Source organism: Ischnura elegans, chromosome 6 (assembly GCF_921293095.1).
Source record: "Ischnura elegans chromosome 6, ioIscEleg1.1, whole genome shotgun sequence".
Lineage (NCBI taxonomy): Eukaryota > Metazoa > Arthropoda > Insecta > Odonata > Coenagrionidae > Ischnura > Ischnura elegans.
In genome coordinates, this window is record NC_060251.1 from 83,508,362 (window position 1) to 83,533,402 (window position 25,041).

Here is a 25,041-nt window from a genome sequence, read left to right on the forward strand (position 1 = left end):
CATTTATGTGCTAGTATTTCAATTGGTTAGATATTGGTTGTGATTATATACATCCATAATCTCATAATCTAAAATTATGGTTCAAATATATTTCGTACCAGAAGGCTGTAGGTATATCAAAATTATTAAAGCTACGTGAAACGGGATTATGATATTTTTACGGGATGATCTCCTGTAATTAAATTATGAATGGACAAAATAATTATAGTTGTCTCTACCAATTAGCACATGTATGGTCTGAAGATTTTTTTAACGTACCGATTCTACTCCATGCGGTTATGCGGTATTTAAAGCATCGCGAACTCTAAATATGCGTCATAAAATATAAAGTAGGCGTTCATAAACTTCAGCACGGGGAGCAGTTCAATATTTGTGTAGTACACCACAGAAAACAGGATACAGCAGTTAGGATATCAGGAAGATAATTACGCTTGCAAAGGAGGCGCTCGTGAACAGGAGGGAGCTAATGAGAGGATCGTTATGTAAGAGTTTGAAGAAAAAGTTAGTAAAATGTTTGATCAGGAGTGTAGCACTATATGTTGCGGAAGCAAGGGATATTAGGAATAGGACAACACTAGAATGGAGATTTTAGCATTGAGAAGAAAAGAGAGGGTGAAGTGAAGGGAGAAGAGAGGAACGCCGAAGTGCTGGACATGGTGAGTGAGGAAACTTCTATGTTGATACGTAAAAGCAGATTTGAATGGAGCAAGTACTAAGCGGGCAGGGGGAGTTGAAAAGAGTTTTAGAGGGTAGAAAGTAAGATAAACGAACGAGAGGAAGAAAGGAATCAAGATTTTTAAAAGATAGAATGGAAGGGAATAGCCCTTGTTGAGAAGCGAAGAGGCAGGGGCATTTTCGGGAGGGTAGACCGGCCGAAGTAATATGCAAAATGCTCCAATAAAACCTGCCTTTGAGGCTGAATACTTCAATCGCAATAGATTCTACAGCTTGCGTACTATATTCCACTGGCATGCGTAGAAGGCATTGCACGCTGGCAGTAGTTAGTGTGAGGAAAAGGTGCTATGGTACCTTTTATTAGCCTTCCACGCGACTGCAGTTCACCTACAGATCGCGAATGCCTGATGCCCACTAAAAGGTGGATAACGCAGCGCGCGCGTGAGATAGGGGAAGTGAGCGCGGAGGGGTGTTGAACCCGGGAAATTAAGGTCATCCTTGGGGAAGGGGCGTGTGCGGTCTATGCTGTTAGCCGGTGTATGTGCCCTACCAGCTCGCCTATCCACCTATCGCAATATCCGTGGATCGGAAGGCACACAGGACCGAATTAATTTGCGCCTTTGTAATAACATGAGTTTGCTGACCTGGTTCGCCTAGCGGATACTGCAGTCTCGCCTATTAACTCGAAGGTAAATATCTTACCTCGCCGAATTCAGCCTCAGGGCGTGCGCTGTGCGCTGCGTAACTTGCGAGCCTGTGGCTGCGTACTTTACGGTGAGGTGAATGAGGATGGGTAAGGGATTTTCCGAGAATATTTTCCTGGCGAGAATGAGTTATCTCGCGATTATATTACCTTGGCAGCCGTGGATGCTGGCTAGACAAAACTGTCTGCCGTTTGGAATTTGATTAAATTGGAATGGATTATCGAGTTATTTATTTTGGTTATACATCGCAATTTCAGTTGTGAAAACTCCTGAACTTTCTCCAGGTGAAATGAAATTGAGCGAGGTGCTGAAAGTTCTGATCTTGTAGTCTCGCCTGTGTAGTCTAGTCAAAGTATAGGAGAACCCATTAATGGAATATTGAGCACGTATTGTAGATTTAGATTCTTTTACTGTACTTCACGTCAAGTAGAATGCCTTCTCAAGCAGAAATGTTTCATTTAGGCTTTCATTACGTGCCGATCATTCTTTTTGTATTACATGTGATATTTATATTCTTTCTAGCAAACATTCACGCTTGAAAAAGTTACATGCTCAGTAATTTCGTTGATATATGCAGCAATTAACCTCCTCTATCTACTTCTAAAGTTTGATTAACTTAGAATAAGTGTGGTTGATATGATAGCGCTAAAAGGTATGCATCGTCTGTGACTTTGACAATATCCATTTTATGATACTGTGATAAAGTTGTATTAAACTGTCTCAACTAGTGAAAATTAAATATGAAAAATTATATTCTGATGACATCACACTTCATGTTAGTTTTGTGTCAATTCGTATTGTATAATTTGAAAAATACATCATATTCTTTGAATCGGATGTGTGGGTATGTGTGATCTCTTATGTGCCGGCACGAACTTAAAATAGCATTTAGGCATCTTTAGTAAAATCGGTTTTATGTTGTTGAGGGAACTCAACCTTTTTTTCCACAAATGTTTTACAGCTTAGGAAATGTATCAATGACAGCGTTTTCTGTTGGTTAACTCTTGGTTCTTTTGCAATGAACACAATATTTTTTAGAGATAAAATTTTTTCATCCGTCTAATCAACTGAATATGGCCTTTTCTTCTTACGTTACACTTTTGGAGCTGCAACCTTGCCGTCATCTCAGACTCTTATTGATTGCACGTATTAGCCCTAAGACTATTGTGCCTCACCGCAATATGTAAATATAAACAGTTTTCGTGGCTTATGAAAGTATTTTTCGAAAAAGAACGATCTTATACTGTGGTATCTAGATATTTAAATCGATTGAGGTGCCTGGTTTTGTTGTAATACGATGTATATGGGTCTTAAGTCATATGGTTAAGATTCTGAAATTTTATATCCATGCGTACTTTGTATTCCGCACATAGGCCTCAATAACTCCCATCACTAAATGCCTCATTTGTTAATCATCGTTTGCCTTTGTCTATAATCGACTGATTCATCTCTAGTTTCTGGAGAATTTCCTAAATTTCAGCGTTGAGTTGAGAATGGAAATGGATTTGAACCCGCCTTTTCCTGTATGTTTCAAATAAAGTGATTTCGATGTTTTAAATATTTTTATTAATGCAGTACGCTGTAGTTTCAAAGTAACTCCTGATACGGTATGTGGTGTACATTCCTTATATGGAGTTGAGCAGATTCAAAATTCTTGTATGCATTTAAAATCATCGCTTTAAATCGTAACACACATGCTCTTTTTACGTCTGTCGTTTATCTCTTAAGAAAGGTAATTTAATGTTGGCCCGAAAACCAGGCTGCGTAAAAAAGCGTACCTTTTGTCCGAGCCTCAAGTTCAAATTTACATTGCTACGCTGGACATAAATCTCAGCAATTTCAAGAGATATTTATTTTTATAAACGGTCAGTGTACATTGCTTTCACTGGCAAGGGAGAGTTAACAACAGAGCAGTGGTGTCTTGCAGCCGGAACGCGTCGGAACGCCGTTCTGGCACTGGTTAAGGAAAGACCTAAGAGACAAATGACACTTTCATCAGTTTCGGTACTTCAAAATTTCTGATATATAAATTTTTAACCAAAAACAAAAATTTTGTAATGGTATGTAAATTATTATTATAGTATTCTACCGATTATGGTAGGTTTCCATGGAGTACTAAAGAGGTGATCTGGGAGCCTCCCTTTCCATCCAGCACTGCCTTCTTTAATTCACTGTAAGGCCTACTCTCTTTCAATCTATCTAAAAATCCTATTCTTTTCCTTCCCCTCCCTCGTTTCCCCAACATTCTACCCTCCAACACCATTTTCAACATCCCCTAACCGCTAAGCACTAACTCCATCCAAACCTTCTGTCTCCTGCGTATCTCATCTAAAAGCTTTCTCTCCTCGCCAACCATATCCAGCACTTCGTCATTCCTTTTCCTCTCCGTCCATTTCACCCTCTCCATTCTTCTCCATACCCACATCTCGAACGCCTCCAATCTTCTCTCGTCTTCTTTCCTCAGAGTCCACGTTTCCGCACCGTAGAGAGCTACACTCCAGATCAAACTCTTCACTAACCTTTTCTTTAAACTCTTACACAACGATCCTCTAAGAAGCTCCTTCCTGTTCATGAACGCCTCCTTCGCTAATGCGATTCTCTTCCTTATGTCCTTACTACTGTATCCGTTTTCCTCTAACGTACTGCCTAAATAGTTGAATTGCTCAACCTGCTCAAGTTTTTCACCACCCACCTTTATCTTGAGTCTCACATTCCTCGCTCGTGATGCTTTACAAAACCGCATTACCTTAGTTTTCTTGTGATTAATCCTCATCCCAAACTCCTCGCAACGTTCGTATAACGCATCCACTAGGGCCTGAAGCCCCCTTGCTGACTGACTGATCAACGCCTGGTCATCCGCGAATCTCACTGATTTGAACATCATTCCTCCCACTTTTATCCCAGCTTCTAACTCATCCCACGCTTCCCTTACCATCTCTTCAGCATACACGTTAAAGAGCAGTGGCGATAGAGGACAGCCTTGCCTCACACCTCGGCCAATGCTTGCCCACCCAGATTCTCCGTCCGCTATCCTCACTTGCGCCGTCTGGGCCATATACAGATTACAAATCAGTCGTCTATCCCTCCAGTCAACACCTATTCTCTTGAGAATATCCATTAACTTTACCCAGTTCACCCTATCAAACGCTTTTTCAAAATCCACGAAACACACATATACGTCCTGCTCATATTCTAGGTTCCTCTCCACGAGGGACCTCATTATTGCTATTGCATCACGAGTTGACTTCCCTTTTCTGAAACCAAACTGATCTTCGCCCAAATACTCGTTTGCCCTCGCCTCCATTCGTCTGTTCAATATCCTCAGCACTACTTTAGCCGCATGGGATATTAGGCTGATAGTCCTATAATCTCCGCATTCCACAGCTTTCTTCTTTTTCGGAAGCGGAATTAAAACCGTCTTCACGAAATCCTTCGGCCAACATCCCTCCTCATAGATCTTGCGCACTAGCTCGAAAAACCTTTTCTTACCTTCCTTCCCTAGATTCTTCAGAAGCTCACACGGGATGTTGTCCACGCCTACTGCTTTCCTAGCCTTCATATCACGGAGTGCTCTCTCTATTTCTGAATCTAATATCTCCGGCCCAAGATTATCATCCTCCACTGCACTTTCCTCCTCTAGAGTCAATCTCTCTGGTCTGTTCGTTCCGTCATACAGGTCCTCCACGTATTCCTTCCACCTACCCTGTACCTCTTCCCGCTCGGTTAGCATCCTCCCATCTTTAGCCTTAATTTTAGACATGGCTTGTCCTCTTTTGCCGCCCGATAGCGACTTAACTTTGGCGTACAACGCGCCTAATTCTCTATCCTTCTGGAACTTTTCCATTTCCTCGCACTGTCTTTTCCACCAAGCCTCCCTTGCCCTCTTAGTTTCACGTCGTAATCGATTATTCAATTCCCTATACATTCTTTTGCCCTGTTCTGTGTCCACGTTCTTCCACTTCCTCCTCTCCTCCATTTCATTAACCATTGCCTCCGTTATCCACGGCTTCTTTATCCTTCTACTGTCAACGTAACCAATTGACTTCTCCGCCGCTTTGACTATTCCCGTTTTTATATTATCCCATCTTTCCTCTACCGTCTTGGTACTTTCAATCTCCCGTATACTAATGTCCACTAGCTCCTGATATTCTCTCCTCATACTCCCCTTCAGGGCTTCTACGTTCCATTTCTTCGCCTTCCTAACTTTCATAAGTCTTTTGAATCTTACGTTGCATTTCATGAGCACTAGATTGTGGTCCGAATCCGCATCCGCTGCAGGGAAGCTGCGCGAGTTTTTCACACTGTTCCTAAACCTCTGTCTTACCATAATGTAGTCTATTTGATATCTCCCCGCATCCCCTGGACTTTTCCACGTGTACCTTCGCCCTTTATGATGATTGAACCACGTGTTTGTGATGAATAATTTGTTTCTCCTACAAAATTCTGCTGCTTTCTCTCCCCTGTCGTTCCGTATTCCTAGACCAAAATCTCCTATTTCGTTTCCGTTCCTCCCTTCCCCGACTGAGGCGTTCCAGTCCCCCATCACTACCAGATTTTTCTTACCCGGTGTGTCTCTAATTATTTCCTCGAGCTGTTCATACACCTCGTCTACTTCTTCCTCCCTATGATTGCTAGTGGGCATGTAAACCTGGACCACCACAAGGTTGGTGGGCCGCGCCTCAATTTCTACCACCAGAATCCTATCGCTTACCTGGTCTATACCTACCACACGCTTACCCATCTTCCCGTTTAATACTAAAGCTACTCCTCGCTGGCTTTCTTCCCCTCCACTATATATAACCCTATACCCATCACTCCAATAATCCCCCCCATCCCTCCACCTCACCTCGCATAATCCTAAGATATCTATCCTCCCTTTATCCATTTCCCTTTTGATATTTTCTAACTTTCCCGCCCTCATCATAGTCCTCACATTCCACGTCCCCACATTTATAGCAGACTTCTTCTTCTCCATCTTCTTGGTCTTCTTTTCTTCTTTCTTCATTGCTGCTGCCACTGATGTTGATGATGATAAGTCTCTGCAAGGATTTCGCATGTTGGCGACCCCGAGGACCTTGCCGACCTCGTTGCCGTGCCCGACACCCGCCCTTTGCGGACGGGTCCCGGGCGATGAGATTCCGAGGCTCATTTGGTTGTACTCCATGTGTTCAGGGAAGAGATAGTTGGAAGGGTTTCCCACTTCCATTCCAACAGTGTTTTTTACGTGACACCATCACGCGGACTACCTTTCGTCTGGCTCCTACCCTTCGACCTATCTGGCATGGGTGGCCCTACCGGGAATAATTTAGAATTAATCCCGCCAGTGCAGCTCTAGGGGTCATAGGAGCGCGCAAGCCTTTCCACCGCGACAAGGTTGTAGCCCAAGGGAAAGGGGTATGTAAATAATAACTTGTAATAAAAAATACATAGAGTGATCACTTTCGAACGTGATTAACCGATTTGTGGACTGTATGTTACTGCCTAATACTCGAAATTCGTGGCATCGCGAACAGTTGGCGTTGATCGACTTGGTGTTGAACAAAATACACAACCGAAAACAGTAATATTTCACTTGTAAAAAAAAATTTAATGAAAGAACGTTCCGGAACTGCTAAATTTGCCATCACTGCAATAGAGAATAGTTTAGCGGAACTTAGGAAGATGATTCAGAGGCAGCGTGCCGTGAATTATATCTTTTAAATAAACTAGTATCATATTCGATTAAAAAAATGGGCTTGAAGACGTCAGCATTCGCATAAATCTTCGAGTCACTTTCCAATTTTCTATTGGTACGTCCCATGACGGAGAACCCGCGATATACATCCCTCCACCCTCGTACATCAAGACGACACTAAAAATGAAAATTAGTTTATGAAATATTTTATAATCAGTTAAAAGTGGAAAAGGTTAATTTTAATGGCGATATATCTCGTATGATCTTTCAAGGTTATTTGCTGAATTACTCCTTATTTCGTGGAACTCTAAAACTATTCTTTGAACATCCCTTTAAGTCCCCTTGGCGGCCTCGGTGGCGGAGGGGTAAAGTCCTCGCCTGCCAATACGTAGGTCGCGGGTTCGAGTCCCGCCTGGGTAGGTCCCTATCCAGGGGATGAATGTTTGTAAATGTTGAAACACCCGTTGTAAAGGCCATTCTGAGCTTTTACCGGGGAACTAACTCACTAAGTAAATAATAAAGAAATAAATAAAGTGTTGTAAGATATACCATCATATCTCGTGATATAATGAACCATGAATGTGGTTAGCTCCTTTCGGGAAATACTGCGTTGGTAACATTCGGACGTTTCACTTATCCTACTGGGAGCGTTTTCAAGAGAATGAACGTTCTCGTCCCGATCTTATATGGGATTCGTTATCCCATTGTTGGCCCGATTATAATCTCCCACGGAAGGTGATAGCCGTTGGGCATTAGATTGGGCCAGGAACCCTTCCCTTATGCGGCCGAGGTTATATCCATCCTCCCTATTGAAATTATTGACACGCCGAGCAGAAAATGTTACCAACGCAGCTAAACTTACCACATAGATAAAAGAAGCTGCGAAAATCTTCAGATAAAAAAACGTTGTAAAAATGAACCATGAAGTTACATTCATTCGAAAATACTTCATTGAATATCTTGTTGAGAAATGCGAAACTTCTATTTCTTATCGATCACCTTTCTAGAAATACCTTGGCCAAACTCTTGTTGTAAGTTAAATCATTACGCAAAATCTCTTGGTCTTTGAAGATCTAATATTACTTCTCAGAAACCTCCTTTTGTCTTTCAACGGAAAGTATGAAGACTTCAATATTAACAGCATATCACCTCGTCTCAGAGAGTCTTATTTCCATGAGAAAATTCGATAGAAATTGAATACAGCAACCTATTGTACGTTTCTTGGGTAATTTATTCGATAAATACAAACTTACCAGACGTTTCTCCGCTTTCAATGCTTTTGGGAAGTTCTTTATGGCTCCTCAAAAGCGTTTGAGGGAAAGAGGACTTAGCTATTACGAGCTGGAATCGTAATGGGGGCTTGGGCGACATCAAATGTTGCTCATCGTCTTCGAGGCGAGACCGGATCAACGAAAGACCGCTTCGGTAACCAATTAAGAGCGCGCAAATTTTCCGGAAGGCGCTAATTAGTGGGGAAACCATCTGATTCAATAGGGGGAGCTTTGAAGAGGAGCTTGCTCTGGCGATAATTTATTAACCGAGACGGGGTAGAAACCGGGTATGATGGATTCAACAGTATTGGCGTGCGATTTTTTTCTGTGAATTATGCAATCGGCTGCTAAGGGTACGTAATTGTAGTTATTTTATCCTGTAATCAATGCTGAAGTTTAAAAGATTGATTTATTCCGCTTTTGATTTATCTCTAGACTTCATGGGTTGAAATGTGAATGGGCTTGGTTTGCCTCTTCCGTGATAAGTTCGATCATTAATCAAGCAGGAAAAGTCGGAGATGGGACAATTCAATTTTACCGGAGCAAGTATTATTCTTTAACTAGTAATGGTGTAAACGAAATGAGTAATTTCAAGCATGACCTACATGTAATAAAGTAATGAAAACATTCTTAGAGGCCTATCAGAACGTAATTAGTTAGTTTTAGCGATTTAATGGTAGATAACAAGCGAAAATGGACCCAAAGAAATTAATTGAAAACTACTCCGGCATTAACTGGATTTTCGTATCAGAGAAGATTATTTATTTTTTATGTTTTTCACTCATAATTTACAACAATATTTTTAAAATGCCTCCTGATTACGGTTATAATTGTAAAAAAATTCTTAGCCCTTCGACTTACTTTGCATCTCATAGGTAAACCAAATATTAAAATGACTTTTTTTTAAAGCCTTTTTAATCACAAAGTATTTCTCGTGAGGAACAGGTAAGTTGGTAAACATTTATGTCAGAATATACGCAACCATGGTATTAGTTCTCTTTTATTTCCCTAAAGTGGAAACAGAAAGTAGCGAAAGAAAGAAAGCAAATTGGCTCAACATCGATTATTATGGATTTGAGTGGCAGAAAAGTCAGAAAACTACTTGCGACTTTTAATTATAAGGAGAGAATGCATTAGCGCCTTGAAGGGTCTTGACATGTAAATGTAATCATGAAAAGGGAAAAAATAACTCTTTATAATACGGCGTATTAGTATTTTTAGAAATAGTGGTAGATAAGTTCTATTTTACGTAAAGTATTTAGTGCTCTATGATGCGAAAAAAATGGATGTGTTAGTAATACAGAATGATATCTTAATATCGGTGGTCTTGAGAATTTGCAGTTTGACATGTACGGAATTGATTCAGAAAATGTCTACAGTAATTCTTGTTTCAATTTTGTCTCCGTAGAAACTTGCTGTTAATTCGGGTATATATTACAGTGTACGCACTATTCAATATAGATTCAGGGATTGGGTTTGCGTTAGATACATGGGGGCTTCATTTCAGTCTTGAATTCTTTGAGCGATTGAAAACAAATATCTCTCTTGTGACAGAATCCTTTCCTTATGGAGCTGAGTAATATTTACCAGTCCGGTAGAAAATATGATTTTAGGAAGAATCTTTTCCGAATTAATACGAATTATTTTTTCCACGGGCAGTAAAAGGCAACAGTAAAAATTGAACATATGGGGACAACGATTCTCGAATTCTTTCAAAGCTTGAAAATTCGCGTGCTCATACTCACACGTTTATCCCATATTTAAGACTCGCATGTGGTGTCCACCAGCATGTGTGTCATGCACGCGGGGTAGTGAATCTATGGACGTAGATACAGATTACCGTAGATAAAAAACCGATCCATTCTTCCCAGCCATTTCATCCCGTTTTTCCTTCGTCTACAAATATTGTTAATCACTCTCCGTATATCTCATTAGGTTCACGGCCCTACCGTATTAGCAAATGGTCAAACATTAAAGTCGAGCTACGTCTTTGGGGTAATAGATAAGTATTCGCATAGTATTCTGCGGATTTCGCTTGTAAATTTCATCATAAATGAAGTTGGTGCTCACGAGAAGAAAAGGTGACAAAGTAACAATAATATCTATCTAAAAATATTTACTTTGTTTTTTTTCGCTTTTCGATAATGATACGGAAGATGGGGTTTCTAATGTTGGCCTCGGCTGTTTATTTCTACGTAGCAATTATGTACGCTCTTATTTAAATTTTGCCAAGAGATCACGTACACACAGACGGTGTCTTCGTAGCTATGCGTGGCCCTACGATGCTGAATTGACGATGAATCATAGCCGTCAAGAGAAATGCCTGGAAACTGGAAAGCATGAGATCCGTGAGTCCTTATGCGGGAGACTTCTCTCCATGCCTCAGCCGCTGTGTCACTCCAATCTCAAATGCCATCATTACTCTTGATACCATCCAAGTATGGAAACAGTGGAAACCACTTCACTCTGACAAGGTCTCCCGTTCATTAAGTCGGAATTACCGACTCTCTTTGAATTATTTGTCTTTACGGAGCAAGAGCTGGCACGAGGCGACGTAGTGGGAGTTTATTCCAAAATAAGGTCTTTCGCGATTAAAACGTATCCAAGCAAAAGAGCTCGATTTTAAGACATGGTACGCGATTATCCCCCAACTTTTAATGAAATTCCGCCTCGCAGATGATCTTTGAGAAGTCGTTTTGAAAATATTTTCCCCCACGGCGGAGGCGAAAGATTTTTGGGACATTCCTGGCAAAACAAATTATCATCCCTTTTGCCATGACTGTACGGGAGACGGTTATTTTGAGTTCATGTTTCATTTGGGATTTTAACAATGATATTGAATTAATTCCTTCAGGAAAGATTTCGGAAATGCTTCATTCAGTCTTGTGACGCATGACGTACATTTTAAAGGTTACCGAAGTTTGAAAGATGAGACTGTTACAGTCGCAGTATAAATCAGTTACCAACTTAGAGACTCGGGGAGGGGTGGATTGGTTAGATATGATTAACAATAATGTCTTCCTTGACAACAACTCGGAAAAATGTTGCCCTAATTTTCTCATATTCATGAATTAATGAGATGAAAAGATTCAAGTGTACGAAGAGTATCTCTGTTGAAGAGCCTCTGATATTACGATCGTTTCTGCTCCGACGCTGTTGAGTCCTTTGCTTATACGTAACTTGATCTCGAGGACACTACGAAAGACAGGGTAATGCAGTTTTCCTCGATTATAGTTATGTTCTGATAAGAATATTGGAAATAAATATTTTTATTGCCCCTGAATTCCGAGGTTCTTAGCTCTCTTTTATTTACAAAACCAAGCGGATAAGAAGAAAGAGAACATTTTTAGCAAGGGGTGTGTAAGTAAAATTCTTCGAAACCAGTTTAAGAAATACTAAATGAAATTTGGACAAATAACGTTTAATATGAGAAGTTTTGCTCAACAATCGATGGCGAAGAAACGCTATAAAGGCCTTCAGATGTGATGTAGGTGACAGAAGGTATGGATGGAGCGAGTACTGAGCGGATAGGGGAAGTTGAAAACAGTGATGTTAGAGAGTAGAGTTTTGGTTAAACGAGGGAGAGGTAGGAAGCAGTGGCGTAGCGAGGGGGGGTGGGTCCGTGGAGTCCGGACCCCCCCTCAAAATATAAAAGCACACTTACTTTGCATCTCATAGGTAAACCAAATATTTAAAAATCATGAATTTACAAAAGATTTCTTTGAAAAATGAAGTTTTTCCATTATGGAAAGTGTTAAAATTAGTTTAAAACCCTCTACCTTGTACCCTGTTCTTAAAACATTTTCCCCCTGGTTTTTGACCTGGTTTGATAGGATTTATAGATAGAATGAAATGGGGTAGATCATATTGTGAATTGAAGGGGAAGTCCAAGATGGCATTGGATATTTCTGAGTACTTTATGGAAACCTACCGGTAGATTATTTTTAGGTACGTACAGTAGAGAATAGAACCCTCTAGATAATTGGTTGAAGGATAGGTATGGTTGCTATCATTAACGGCTTACCTGAAGGTCTTCAGCGGTGAAGGCGAAGTAGGCCTCGGCGCGCACGACGCCGAACAGCAGGTCATATCTGGCGAGGCGATCAACGTACTTCTTCCGCCGTCTTCTGCGCTCCGCTTCGGCTGCCGCGCTCGCCCCGTTGGCATCCGAGTCGAAAGATCCGCCCGTGCCGTCGAGCGACCCCGGACCCGAACCGAGAGACGAACCCGGTCCACCCGATGAACTGGCCGAAGAGCCTGAGCCGGAGAAGCTGCCCGGACCCCCACCACCGAACCTAGTGGATTTGGAATTTAATTTATATAAGATTTTACACTTTCCCGGCGAACAACATGTGTAAACTCTTCTCGGGATACCGCGCGGGTAAGATTATGTAACAATCATAATCTTACCCGCGCGATCATAATCTTATCATAATATTATTATCACATAATTTTACCCGCGCGGTATTCCGAGAAGAGTTTATACATTTAATTTATAGCTGATGTGATACTTACAATTGCGTTCTCATTTGCTATTGATTTTCAAGTTGGCCTCATATAACATCAATAATTTTACAATTGGGCAATTCGCCCGGTGGTAACATAAATGACCATGATACAAAAAAATGTACATCTTTGCCCTGGTTAAGCTTTGCTGGTAAATCTTTTCAGTCTAGTAGTTTTCTATTAATGTATGGAAACTCTTGAAAGATGCTAAACTTGTCATAAAATTTTCAGTTCATACCATGACTAATGCTAAGGCCAAAAATACAGAATAAGCTACCCAGACACCCAAACTGAGTGTAATATGCTTGGAATTAAATTTAGATATAATTTTTTGGTAAAATTATTACATTGAAATTTATTATTAAAATTAAAGCTATGTTTTCATAAAATTTTCAGTTCATACTTCGGCTGAAGATAACTCAAAACTACCGTAGAATCTGCCCAGGCACACGAACTGATTTTATGTTCTTGGAATTAAATTCAGAGATAATATTGTGGCAAAAATTACATTAAAACATACAATTAAAATTAAAGTTTGCGTTTAAGGTTGTCATAAAATTTTCAGTTCATGCTATAACGGTTTAAGCTTAGGCCAAAGGTACCTACTGGCAAAATCGTACCAATAATTATCAATATCTTTTTAAAGGCAACATTATTATCGTTCAATTGATAAGGGCGCAACGAAAGTGAGAAAAATCATGGAATAGATCAAAAAGAAAGATGCTGGCTTGGATGACGGATGGATGGATGATGAATGATTGGCTGACGCAACATGCCTTTTAGGCGGCTTGCGGGGTATTATGTAGATGTAGATGAAGGTTGGTGCAGACATAGTAATCCACCTTTCACCACCTGAATCACTTTGAAGATTAAATTTCATGGCAGCCTTGGCCTCAAGAGAGCCACAGCATGTAAATGTCAACGATTCAGTAGTATAGTTACTACACGTGTTGCCAACCGTACAATTTGTGTCCGAAGCCATGCTGAATTTATATCCTTTCTCCTACCCATTCTTTCCGCCATCTCGCACGTTTCCTTCCCGAGATCCTTGGCGTTCGATAGAGCGTGGAGGTTTGGCAACGGAGCCTTTTTTCTAGACCCGCCGTTCACTCATTGGAGGAAAAGATAAAGGTCATCGTAAAAATTCATGGCGTCTCAAAGGCAGCATGTGGGTAATGCACCGTGGCAACTTCAGTAGGGACATTCTGTGAAACGAAGCGATGTGTTATGGCCGGCATTGCTTTTGGGAGCAAGGCGTTAACTACGCCGTGAACATTCCCTCGTATACAATATCAACAGACCGTACGTTCCGGCGGAAATAGCAACAATGGCCGATTTTCGCTTACCGCTCAACCGTTCGAGGTACACGTTGGGGCAGTTCCGAGGTCTCAACGATAGGCAACGTTCTCATACTACGTGTCACGCGCGTAACTAGGCAGAAAGCATAACCTGTATTATTACGACATCAGGTCTTGTACTCGAAATGCGATTTGTAAAGCGTAAGCCGGACAAATCGCCTAACAAAACTGGTATAATTCGCGGAGTATCCTCTCGTATTAAACTCGTGCAGTATAACTTCATTTCATCTATATATGTTTTCTATCCCGCTTACGGTTACGGCGAAATGCAATTCTCCCTATCCTCCTCCAGCCTACAAAGGCAACTCAATTCTGCTATTTCATCCCCTTTAATATGCCTATCACGTACATTTAATCCCATCAAAGATTTAATCCACTGATTTTCCAATATATAAGGCGTTCCATCAATTTTCCCGCAATCCAGCTTATTTTCGCCTATAGTATGTAAGCGGATCCTCAATGGCTACCCTTATCCGCTAATCTTCGCTCTTCTGCTGTCTTTTTTTTTTGAAGAACCTATGTGTTGACGCTCTCTATTGAATACTTTGTGCATATCTTCTACGAAGTTGCATAATCCTCGTGTACGAGGATGCAATGGTATTCGTAAAAAATTCGGCAAATAAATGGCGATAATACGTGGAAGAAAAATACGGAGAATTTTTTATGCGAAGGCAATTATATTACTTATGACGAAGCGTGAAGGATTTCATTTACTTCCCTCAATCCCTACAGATATTAAAGAGCAAGTAACACGTAATACGATGAAATTCTAGAGCTGATTATGAGGAGCCGGTAAAATAAATAATTTTGATGTTTATATCTTGAAGATTATTCAGCTGTGGAAAGTGAATGCGACCAAATGACTGTCATTACAACGAGGAAAGCGAATGATCGACCTTATAAGGCTTCGAATTTTTGTAAGAGAAGTAGTTTCAAATATAATTTCGGGCTTCTGGAGAGATGGAGTGGAAGCTATTCATGACGCCACGACTATAATTTTTAACAGCAATACAGTTCAAAGGGCCACGTAGGATAAGAAGATGAAATCGGCTCTTAATCCGATTGAAACCAAACTGGCACCACCATGTAGAGAATAAAAAAATATGTTTTCCACGAATTTTATGCTCACTACTAGTCCACGTGACCTGTCTGGGGCCAATTGAAGATCAAACGTTTTTTTTTTTGCAAATATCTCTGTGAAAAATGAAGGTATTGAAAACATTAAAATAAAAATTGACACTTATAAGACTCTTCCTATCACATAGTTATGAATTTCGTGTGCAAATTTAACAAATTTCAAGCGTACAAAAATAAAATCGCGTTCCTCCAATTTTAGTTTTACAACAGTTCAATTACCAATTGCTTATAAATATGTCCAATAACATTCTCACTGTGAGTGTTATTGGGCACATTCTGTGACGTCATCAGAATTTGAGCCCAAGTCGAACATCCAGAATACCTCTCCCTCCTTATTTGCGCAATGACCCAGAAAGCCAAAGCTTCCAGTTCTGGAAAGTGAATACTTTTAAATGACCCTCATTATCACGTGGTAAGCGTATGATTTACCTGCTAAGGCTGCGACTATTTGAAAGAGAAGAATTCTCAAATTTAATTTTATGCTTCAGGAGAGATGGTGTGGAAGCAAGCACAAAAATTTAAGTTCTCAAATAAGTAATGATATGCATATAGTTTAATTTAAAAAGAATATTTCATATACTTGACGCAATCGCCTAAATGGCTTGATTAGCTAGATATGATTTGCCCATATAGGTTCATGACTCATCGGTCGTTAATTTAAAAATATTTGAAGTATGGATCGTTGCCACGAACCGAAGAAAAAGATTTTGGAATATTTAAACAGTTGAATAGGCAGGCATGTAACTGTGGCAACATACAACGAAATGATTTCAATTAAAGTAGTAGCGTGGGGATATGAAAGAATGATTGATACGTTATTTTAGAATAAATACTTCTCTTTCAGTGGCTAAGACGAGGGGTTTTACAATACTCATATCCAAAATGGTGTTTCCTCGGAGGTCTTGTAAAAATGAGGTTCGGTCGAGGAAAATTTCAATGTTATTTTAGATACCCATTGTAAAAAGATACTATTGCGATTTTCAACTAAACCTATTTGAGCATGACGGTTCAGTGGATTTTTTCTGCACGCAATCGTGTCTAATGTTAAGATGACCGTAGGAGTGTATACTCACGAAGTGGATCGTGGGGGCGGCAGTAGTCCCCCGGCAGCGTCCGCGTCGACCACCACACCATCTACGCTGGGACCGAAAGCGGTGGCTGCAAAGGGCGTGGTCGGAATGGGCGCGGAGGTGAGTTCGGAGAGCGGCTTCTCCCGGAGGCAGCGGAGGAGGCGGGGGGAGGGAGGCAGGAGCCTCTGCAGACGTTCGTCCGCCACGCCCCCGCCGCCTCCTCCCCCGCCATCGTCCTCTTCGGCGGCCTCGTCGTGGCCCACAGGGTCCCCGGGACCCATCCCTCCAGCCATGGACTGCATTCCTGCCCCCGTCCCCGTCGGCGTCGTCGTGCAGTTGACGTGGCGGGCCACGGCAAGCGCGTGGCGCCACGGGTCCTTAACCAGAGACCACGGGCTCAGCGTAGAGCCGCTCATGAGGATCACGCGATGGAAAAGCATGCCTGGAATGAAGGGTTCCCATTTTGAGTAAATAAGACTTTTTATTCATTGACGAAGTGCTAGGCATTTATAACGTTGTCCGCATGTAAGCGTCTTTCAACGTAATTTATTTCTTTTTATTAATACTCATATACAATACTTATAATCATAGTATCCTTCCATCTCTATTCAGAAATCCCCCTCAAATGTAAACAAAACCTTAGAATCAGAGTATCAGAGCATCCTTCGGAGTCATCCAACTGAGTATCATTTCATCTGTCTTCAGAAATCCCCCTCAAATGTAAACAAAACCTTAGAAACAAAGTATCAGAGTATAATTCAGAATCGTCCAACTGAGTATCCTTATATCTCTCTTCAGAAATCCCCCTCAAATGTGAACAAAACCTTAGTACCCTAACATACATAAGATACCTAAGCTAAAGGTATTAAAACGCAACCCCACTAATACACCAGACACATCAATACAGGGTAGAAAAATATTTTGTCACGAATTTTTAACCCCGAGTAGCTGATGCCAGTATGAACCACAATTAATATTGATGTTTAGGTCGAAAACGCACCATTTTTAAACTACGGAAACTTTGAGCCAAGCGCTCCATATTAACCGCGAGTTTGCCCAATTGCCGAATGCTTTGGATAACTCATGATGCTTTGCCTGCCGGTGATTGTATGAGGTAGATATGAACAGTAAGATCGATTCGACATATTTGCGTATCACAATGGAAAAGTGCGGGGCTAGGAAAGTTCGTTTGTGTGAGCTTACCGGTCAATCGACGCACTGTAAATAGGTTCTCAAGGCCGGACGTTTTAGGTAAGACGCGATCACCTAAAGCTCCAAAATCAGTTTCATATCTATGAAATTGAAATGGTTCCATTGTATAAGGAGCAATAAATATATAATAATTGTTATCATTATTTTATTCTACAGTTAACCTAATATTTAGTTGGAGTCAGTGGCGGATTCAGGATAGGGACAAGGGGGGGGGGGAATTGGGGGAAATTCTTCCCGCAATAGTGGGTAGTGGGGGTCAGAACAAATTTCCATTCTATCAAGTGTAAACTGAATACCCAAGTGGGGGGCTTTATCCCTTCTATGTATCAGCTACAGGAAGGTAACATACCAAAGCGTGTAAAATAGGCCCTACGTTTAGAGCTAATTTGTGTATCAATTCAATAAAGTAGGTAAATATATCGGAAAATATAACTAAATATTTTTGTACAATGTTTTGTACCTCCAAAAATTTCGATTTTATATAGCATGTGTTTCGACCCAATTTTAGCCCCCTCATAGTTCCGCCATTGGTTGGAGTACCTCAGATACTTAGCGGTGAAAGAATAAGCTAAGGTGCGCTTACACTGAGTAACATGTAATATAAAAAAGTTATATATAACATGTTTTACGAAAAATTTACAACATCTTTGTAACATGCTACACATAAAATTGTGTTATAAAACAAAAATTCGTGTTATGCAACAGGTTTTTGTTTTAAAACACAAAGTTACATGTGACATGTTACACAAATTTGTAACTTTTTCATAAAACATGTTACAGCAGATTCCGGTTAATTGGGACATATCGGGACTTGTGCACTTTGTCCCAGTTAAGCGGCTGCCCCAATTAGGCGAACTCTCTTGTATATGGACATACAAAACTTTTAAATTGTAGAAAGAAGATTAAAGAATGTTTATAATGCAACATAAGTTTATTAAACTATTTATTTGATTAATAAATCAGCGAGTTTTGTTAATTTATTATCATTTTTAAGAATTATAACATTTTTGTGCGGCGACGCTGAATGAATGTCTTTTACTAACAAGTAAGTCCTATTAAAGAAAAGTCCTATCCTCTTGCGGATAGTATATCAACAAGAGCTTTCAAAATAGTGGAAGAATGGGACCATTTGTGAAAAATAAGAGTAAATCCAAGGAGGAAATATCAAAGAATAGTATTCTGAAAACAAAAAAATTTAATTTTGTCGCGAGTATAGAGTCTATGTCGCCGACTCATGGCCCAATAAAGCGGTATGCTGTACCAAATAAGCGGAGAATACTCACGGATACTCCACTATTGGGTTCTGTTCTTCACCGCCTGCCCCAAGTAACCCGTGTACCCATTGAACGGAATCTACTGTATATGTAACTAGTTTATGAAACATGTTACTCAGTGTAAGCGCACCTTTAGGTGCCTTTATCTCTCATTGAACGTGTTGCACCTTCCTTTGCACTCACCGTCAGGAATCGCGGGTGAGACCATAAGGAAGTTGGCACAGGCGGCTCCGGTGCCATGTCCCAGGATGGTGACGCTCCCTGGGTCTCCTCCGAAAGCGGCGATGTTCTCCTGGATCCAATGCAGGGCGGCGATTTGGTCCATGAGGCCGTAGTTGGCGGGCGAGCGGAAAGGCCCCGTGTCCGAATTCGCGTTCAAGAAACCTTAAAAAAAGGGAAAATGACGGCGTATTAAATAGGGAGCAAGCGTGAAAAATGCATCAAATCTTGTATGATGTTGGGCACGATATGGTGGAAGTTCTTGATATTAGTAAAATAAGACATTGCCATATTTCCACTGAGTTTTATTATGACACTTCCATTGTTGTTCCAAACAACTTGATAATCTAATGATAATGGAACACTTGATAATGTTGTTTGTAACGACGAAACGCGTAGTGTCATAATAAAACTCAGTAGAAATATTGCAATGTCTTATTTTGATAACATCAAATCTTGTTTCGGCGTAAATTGATGGAACGAATTAATACTCATAGTCAGGGACATAGCCAGAACGATGTGCGATATGCTGGGGGGTGGGAGGCACGACCCAGAGGGTCAGAGGGGGTAAAATCCCCCTCTGGAGAAAATGTGAACATTTGTATCTCTAGAAATCACATTTTATGCTATTTTGGAACTAAAATTTACACAACAGTCGGTAAGCTGTTTTGCTAAAACATATTGGATGAAGTAGAAAAATATTTATTTTTAAGGCTAATATTTTTCTGCCAAAATTAATTGGTTTTGTGGGAGGGGTGGACGGCACCATGTGCCGCCTCCTGTCTACTCCACTGATTATAGTATTCCCTACAAGTACGGTTCCGCAAACTGTTTATTGCTGTCAACTTGTTTCGACGAATTGGGTCATTTTCCGGACAAACGGTACAAGTATCAAGTTGTCATTAAATTAATCATTACCATTGCTTCAGATCCCGGGTAGTGCATAGCTTTGGGTATTGCTGCGCAAATGGCCATATTTGACCATGTTGCTGCCTCAGGGAGCAGCATCATATGCTACTAACTTCATGATCGTATTGCTTAACCTCAATACCCTTAGTATGCAAGAGTAAAGCTATTTAAAGTAAAGTAAGTTGTTAGCAGTTTTAGTAATGCTACATCTAGGAGGCGTTGATGTACATATATATAAGTATAGGTCACTTGTATAAGTCACTGTGCCATAAGGAAAATACAGCAAAATACTGTTCCACAAAATTCATTGCTGTCGACTGGTTACGATGGCTTTTTCCCTTTAAGACCGTTCACGGCCAAAACCGTTTTCGATCTGTTGAGTCCGACCGGTTTTCAGAGGGCCACAGGTTCAAATGCCGGAGGAGTTCAAATAGAAACACAGGACCTATCTGTATGCAGCTCACTAGTCTCTACCCATTTGACTGCCCCACACTCCTTCCCGGGTGAAGCCATCGGACACTCCTCAAACCAAAATCCTCCATGTGCATGATACCCTAGAGAAAGCGACTTGGTCCCCTCTAATCTGAATAAGTGAAAATTCACTCGCCTTTGGCTTAGTCTAGGGTTAACTGTACCATCATTTCACTTCTAAATTTCAGGTGGAATACCTGAATGATTGGGGATTGTATTTGCAGTAGGACCGTCATGATGTTGGAACTCTAGGATGGATGAGATCAGTGGCGCCGACTCCATGGGGACTGAGGGGGCTCGAGCCCCCTCAAAAATTCGTTATGAGTGTGAGGAAAAAATGGTTCAGGCTTGTCGATTTTCCCCGGGGTGTCCAGATATCGAGATTCGAGTTATCAGTGTTCTAATGTTGATCATATGACTCTTCTAAAATGCTTAAAAACTTAAAGTCACTTCCTATATAACTTCCAGAGGCAAGATCCCCGGTTTGGGCCCCCCCCAATATTTTTTGTAAGTCGGTATCCCTGGATGAGATGACGACGAATCCAAACTTTTTTGTTCCATTCTTAGCTTATTTACATAAGTAAACATAAGTAATATCCACAAATGCTCGATACCATTCGTGTGCTCAAGTAATCAAAGTATTATAAGATAATTATTAAAGTATTCTATAGCTTAAGCTAGGTTTGCGTGGATTATTTAAGAGGTACTCTGGCAGTCTCCCCTTACTTCGAGCGATCCCCTCTTCAATCCACAGTAAGGCCTACTCCCTTTAATTCTATCGAAAAATCCTATTCTATGCCTTCCTCTGCCTCGTTAATCAATCATTTTACCCTCTAACACTGTTTTAAAATATCCACTCGCCGCTAAGTACCTGCTCCATCTGTACCTTCTATCTCCTCTATGATAAGATGTGAAGTTTATTTTTTCGCCTTCATTCCTCGTTTACTCGAAGTCAACTCGTCAGCCATTGAAATCGTTACATTGGGATAATTATCGAACCAATTGTGCGTGCAAAATATTCATGCTGAATAAAAAAATAACACTTGGCGATAGCGCTAGGGTTAGGAACTAGGAGACAGTTGAGGTTACGCAGAATTAATTTTTTAATGGCCAATGGTAGAAGGAGGGAATTGAAAATGAAGGGATGTCGAAATATATTTTCTTGGAAGAAATAAGATTTTATAAACCTCAGATTCCCTGGAACTTGTTTAGCTTCACCTTTTGTTTGATGGGATGGATTCGTAATTGAGTGGAAAGTTTTTCGATTGCATACGATCGATAGAAATAAGGGATTGGTGAATGAGATGAAATTCAGCTCGAGAAGCCCTTTCCGAGTCCCTCGGTTAAGAAAATGATCAAAAAACCTTTGCTGAGAAGAAGATGATTTCTCTTTTCCTCGCCTCGACGAAAGCTATGCCTTAAAAGATTTTGTTAAAAAAATAGAATATAAGTTTTCTTGAATAATCAGTGGCGTACAAGTATGTGCATTGTGTATCACTTATGATCTGTTAGTAGTTACACATGCTATCAGAATAAAAGTGCAATTATCATTACCCGTCACTTATCGCAGTTGTGTAGCTTAGAATCTTCCCGTTCCGGTATACCAACACAGTGTTTTGTTTGTACCTACGTCGAGGTCCCTTCGTTACGGCCATTGGATTTTTTCACCCTTTTTATTTATTGTGTAGCGTAGATGTTTTGGCATCATTGACAGATGCGTAATATGCCTCTATCGCCCCCGCATGAAATATTACAGGAACATTTCTGAAGAAAGGAAATATCAATATGCTAGAGTTTTTATGGAGCATGTTAAATTCTCACCTTATAGAAAGATATAAAATTTCATGATGCATGATTTGTATTTTGATATGAATAGTCTTTAAATAAATACAAATAATCGAAATGCAAAATTTTTTATCTTTTTAGAATAATTTTGAGCGAAAATAGTATCAATGTATATTCAGGACTACTGGCTGCACAAAGCCGCCGCATAAATTTTAGCAATTCAAATTTCATTGTGAACATTAAATGTTGTATAAAATTGTTTCAGGCTTGATTTTGTGGAAGTTCGCTATATCCATAATGAAGAACACAATTGGTCATTTCCACATTTTTTTAATTCAACACTGAACACCGACTATGGTTTCAACACGTCATTTCATTTTCATCGTGTCATTTTCAAGGCATGACATACAGCGTCATATATGTGTCAGTCAGGTATGACACTATGTGTCAGGTATAGGACACTATGTGACAGGTCATACCTGACACAATGCGTTGAAATCATGGTCAATGTTCAGTGTCGATTTAAAAAAAATGTGGAAATTACCATTTGCGTTCTCCATTATGAATTACATATTGTAATACAAATTAAAGTATGGGATTACAATAGAGATTTTTGTCGAGCCACCTTTTTTGTCTCGCATACTCTTCGTCAATGATTTGTGCATTTTTACGTTGCTAATAATGTTTTCCCATGTCCCACAGAGCCCCAGTCTCCTCGGGCGAGAAAATATGCCGCAAGCGTCCGATCTAGCCGCCCGAACCGCAAACCAATCGCCGATCAGCAGGACAACAGAATTGCGCTGTGTTCACTCGCGTTTCAAACATTGCTTGACAGTTTTTTTTGCCACTGGAAGGATAGTCTGGACAAATTAATTAATCCCTTTCAATTTTTCCCTTGAGATTAGATATCATTTCAGCTCCAGGAAAATTAGGGAATTTGAGAGTCAATGTTATCATTTCTGTGAGTACGGGGTATAATTTGTCGTCCCTAGTCTATCATTTCCATGCAGTTTGTTTCATGTTCAACGAGGTCGTTGGTGTCTACAGGTACATGCGATACCCTCTAGACTCATTTATTTTGCCGTAGCAGCCGCTCTGATTAGCAGCAATTAGGGTTCAATTGCGCCCTCAGGGATTGAGAAAAAAAACAACTGTTGAAGTGGGAGTGTGTTAGGAATGCCCCAGCAGTCTCGCTGTCCCTCAAAACGATACATTTCGATTTTACCATTGGATTTGGCCTTGAACTAGCAGGAAAAAATAACCTCATGATTCATGCATGGCACCACACATAGGTGAATTAGAGTCCTCTCATTTTTGGTCCCACCTAATGTTTTGTAGGTCACGACTAGCATTAATTTTTAATGAATGGATGACAATTCAGGGGGTCAAGCATCAAGTTGCCGTTAGAGTAATCATTACCAATACTACGTATACCGGAGTGAACCGAGTTGATATTGCTGCATAAATGGGCCACAATATTGACCATATTGCTATCTCGGGGAGCCTTGTCATATATTTTTAGCTTTATGATCCAATGGCTAAACCGTAATACCCGTAGTAGACAATAGTAAAGCTGTTAATAGCGAAGTAAGTGGCTAGATTTCGTAAGCTAAATTTAGTAGTTATCGTTAAAAAAATCATAACTTTGATAGGATACTATTTTTCTTCGCAAATATTACAATTTTACTCTAAAAGAGTAATGATAGTCCGATGATAACCTTATGGGAAAATTTCAAGCATTTTTTAACGGATATTAAGCATTACGTGATTACTGTGCCTATAATTTTTAAAGTGAAGGCATTTGAAATTCTGACTTCGGTTTTTGTACGCTATGTAATGTATTCCGCTGCGTTGTGGCCCTTAAACATACATAACTATCCGATGTATTGAGGGTCCTCCAACGCGACGAGTTTGGGGAACCGTGCTTCAGATGAGTATGCTTATAAAAAGAGTGTATTGTTTCAATAAGGAGTATAAAAGTTACATATCTATATGTAAACTCAAGTGTCTCGGACACGCGTAGCCAGGCTGCATAAAATATACGACCACTGGACATGAACGAGTTTAGCATAATAAAAGTAATTGTCTACTTCCTTACTTATTTATTTATTTCAATCTCACCAGGTTTCGGCACATAATGCCATTTTCAAGGTGACCTTAAAAATGGCATTGTGCCGAAAAATGGGTTGGTTGGAATGAATAAATAAGTTGGGAACTAGGGAAGTACTTTTCACTATGTTAAATACATTAAAGATTCCCACCGATTAACGCTGGAAACTGTATCTTTTATGAACCAGTTGATGAAGTTTTATCTTAAGTACCACTCTAAAAAGAGAAAAATCAGTGTCAGAAAAATATAGCCTTTTTATTCCTATTTACTTCACCCTTCAAGGGAACTGAACGCAACGTAGTAAAAGAACAGCATCAGTAACTATTTATTTCGAGTATCATTCCACCAAGAGGTTGAGTGATCATCGGCGTCATAGACGGATTAAGGGGGGTCACGTGCACCCCAAACACTTAAAAAAAATTGGCAACATTTTTTGCACGGTTATCATTAAGTTCGTTTTGTTTTGTATATTACGGAGCCTCAGTTATTTAATTTCTTATAACTAACTTTCATATTAAATAAATAAATAAACAAATAAACAAATAAAGAGAATATTTCGTACACTAATTGTTTTGTCTTGCTTTTAATCTCTTGTATGAGAATATTGTTCGCCTGTCAGACCCTTGTTCCCCACACGCCCCCCACAGAAAAATCTTGGATCCGCCC

At 40.2% G+C, this 25,041-nt stretch overlaps 1 protein-coding gene across 1 annotated transcript in view; it reads right to left on the bottom strand.

The window, feature by feature from the left end:
* LOC124161085 (neuroligin-1-like) overlaps window positions 1-25,041 on the bottom strand; it is a 49,082-nt gene that overhangs the window by 12,054 nt on the left and 11,987 nt on the right. Inside the window, exons 2-4 of the mRNA XM_046537272.1 lie at window positions 19,065-19,265; window positions 16,399-16,837; window positions 12,349-12,619 (exon numbers count right to left, since the gene is read on the bottom strand). Coding sequence (XP_046393228.1) covers window positions 12,349-12,619; window positions 16,399-16,837; window positions 19,065-19,265 — 911 coding nt within the window. The remainder of the gene's footprint in view (window positions 1-12,348; window positions 12,620-16,398; window positions 16,838-19,064; window positions 19,266-25,041) is intronic.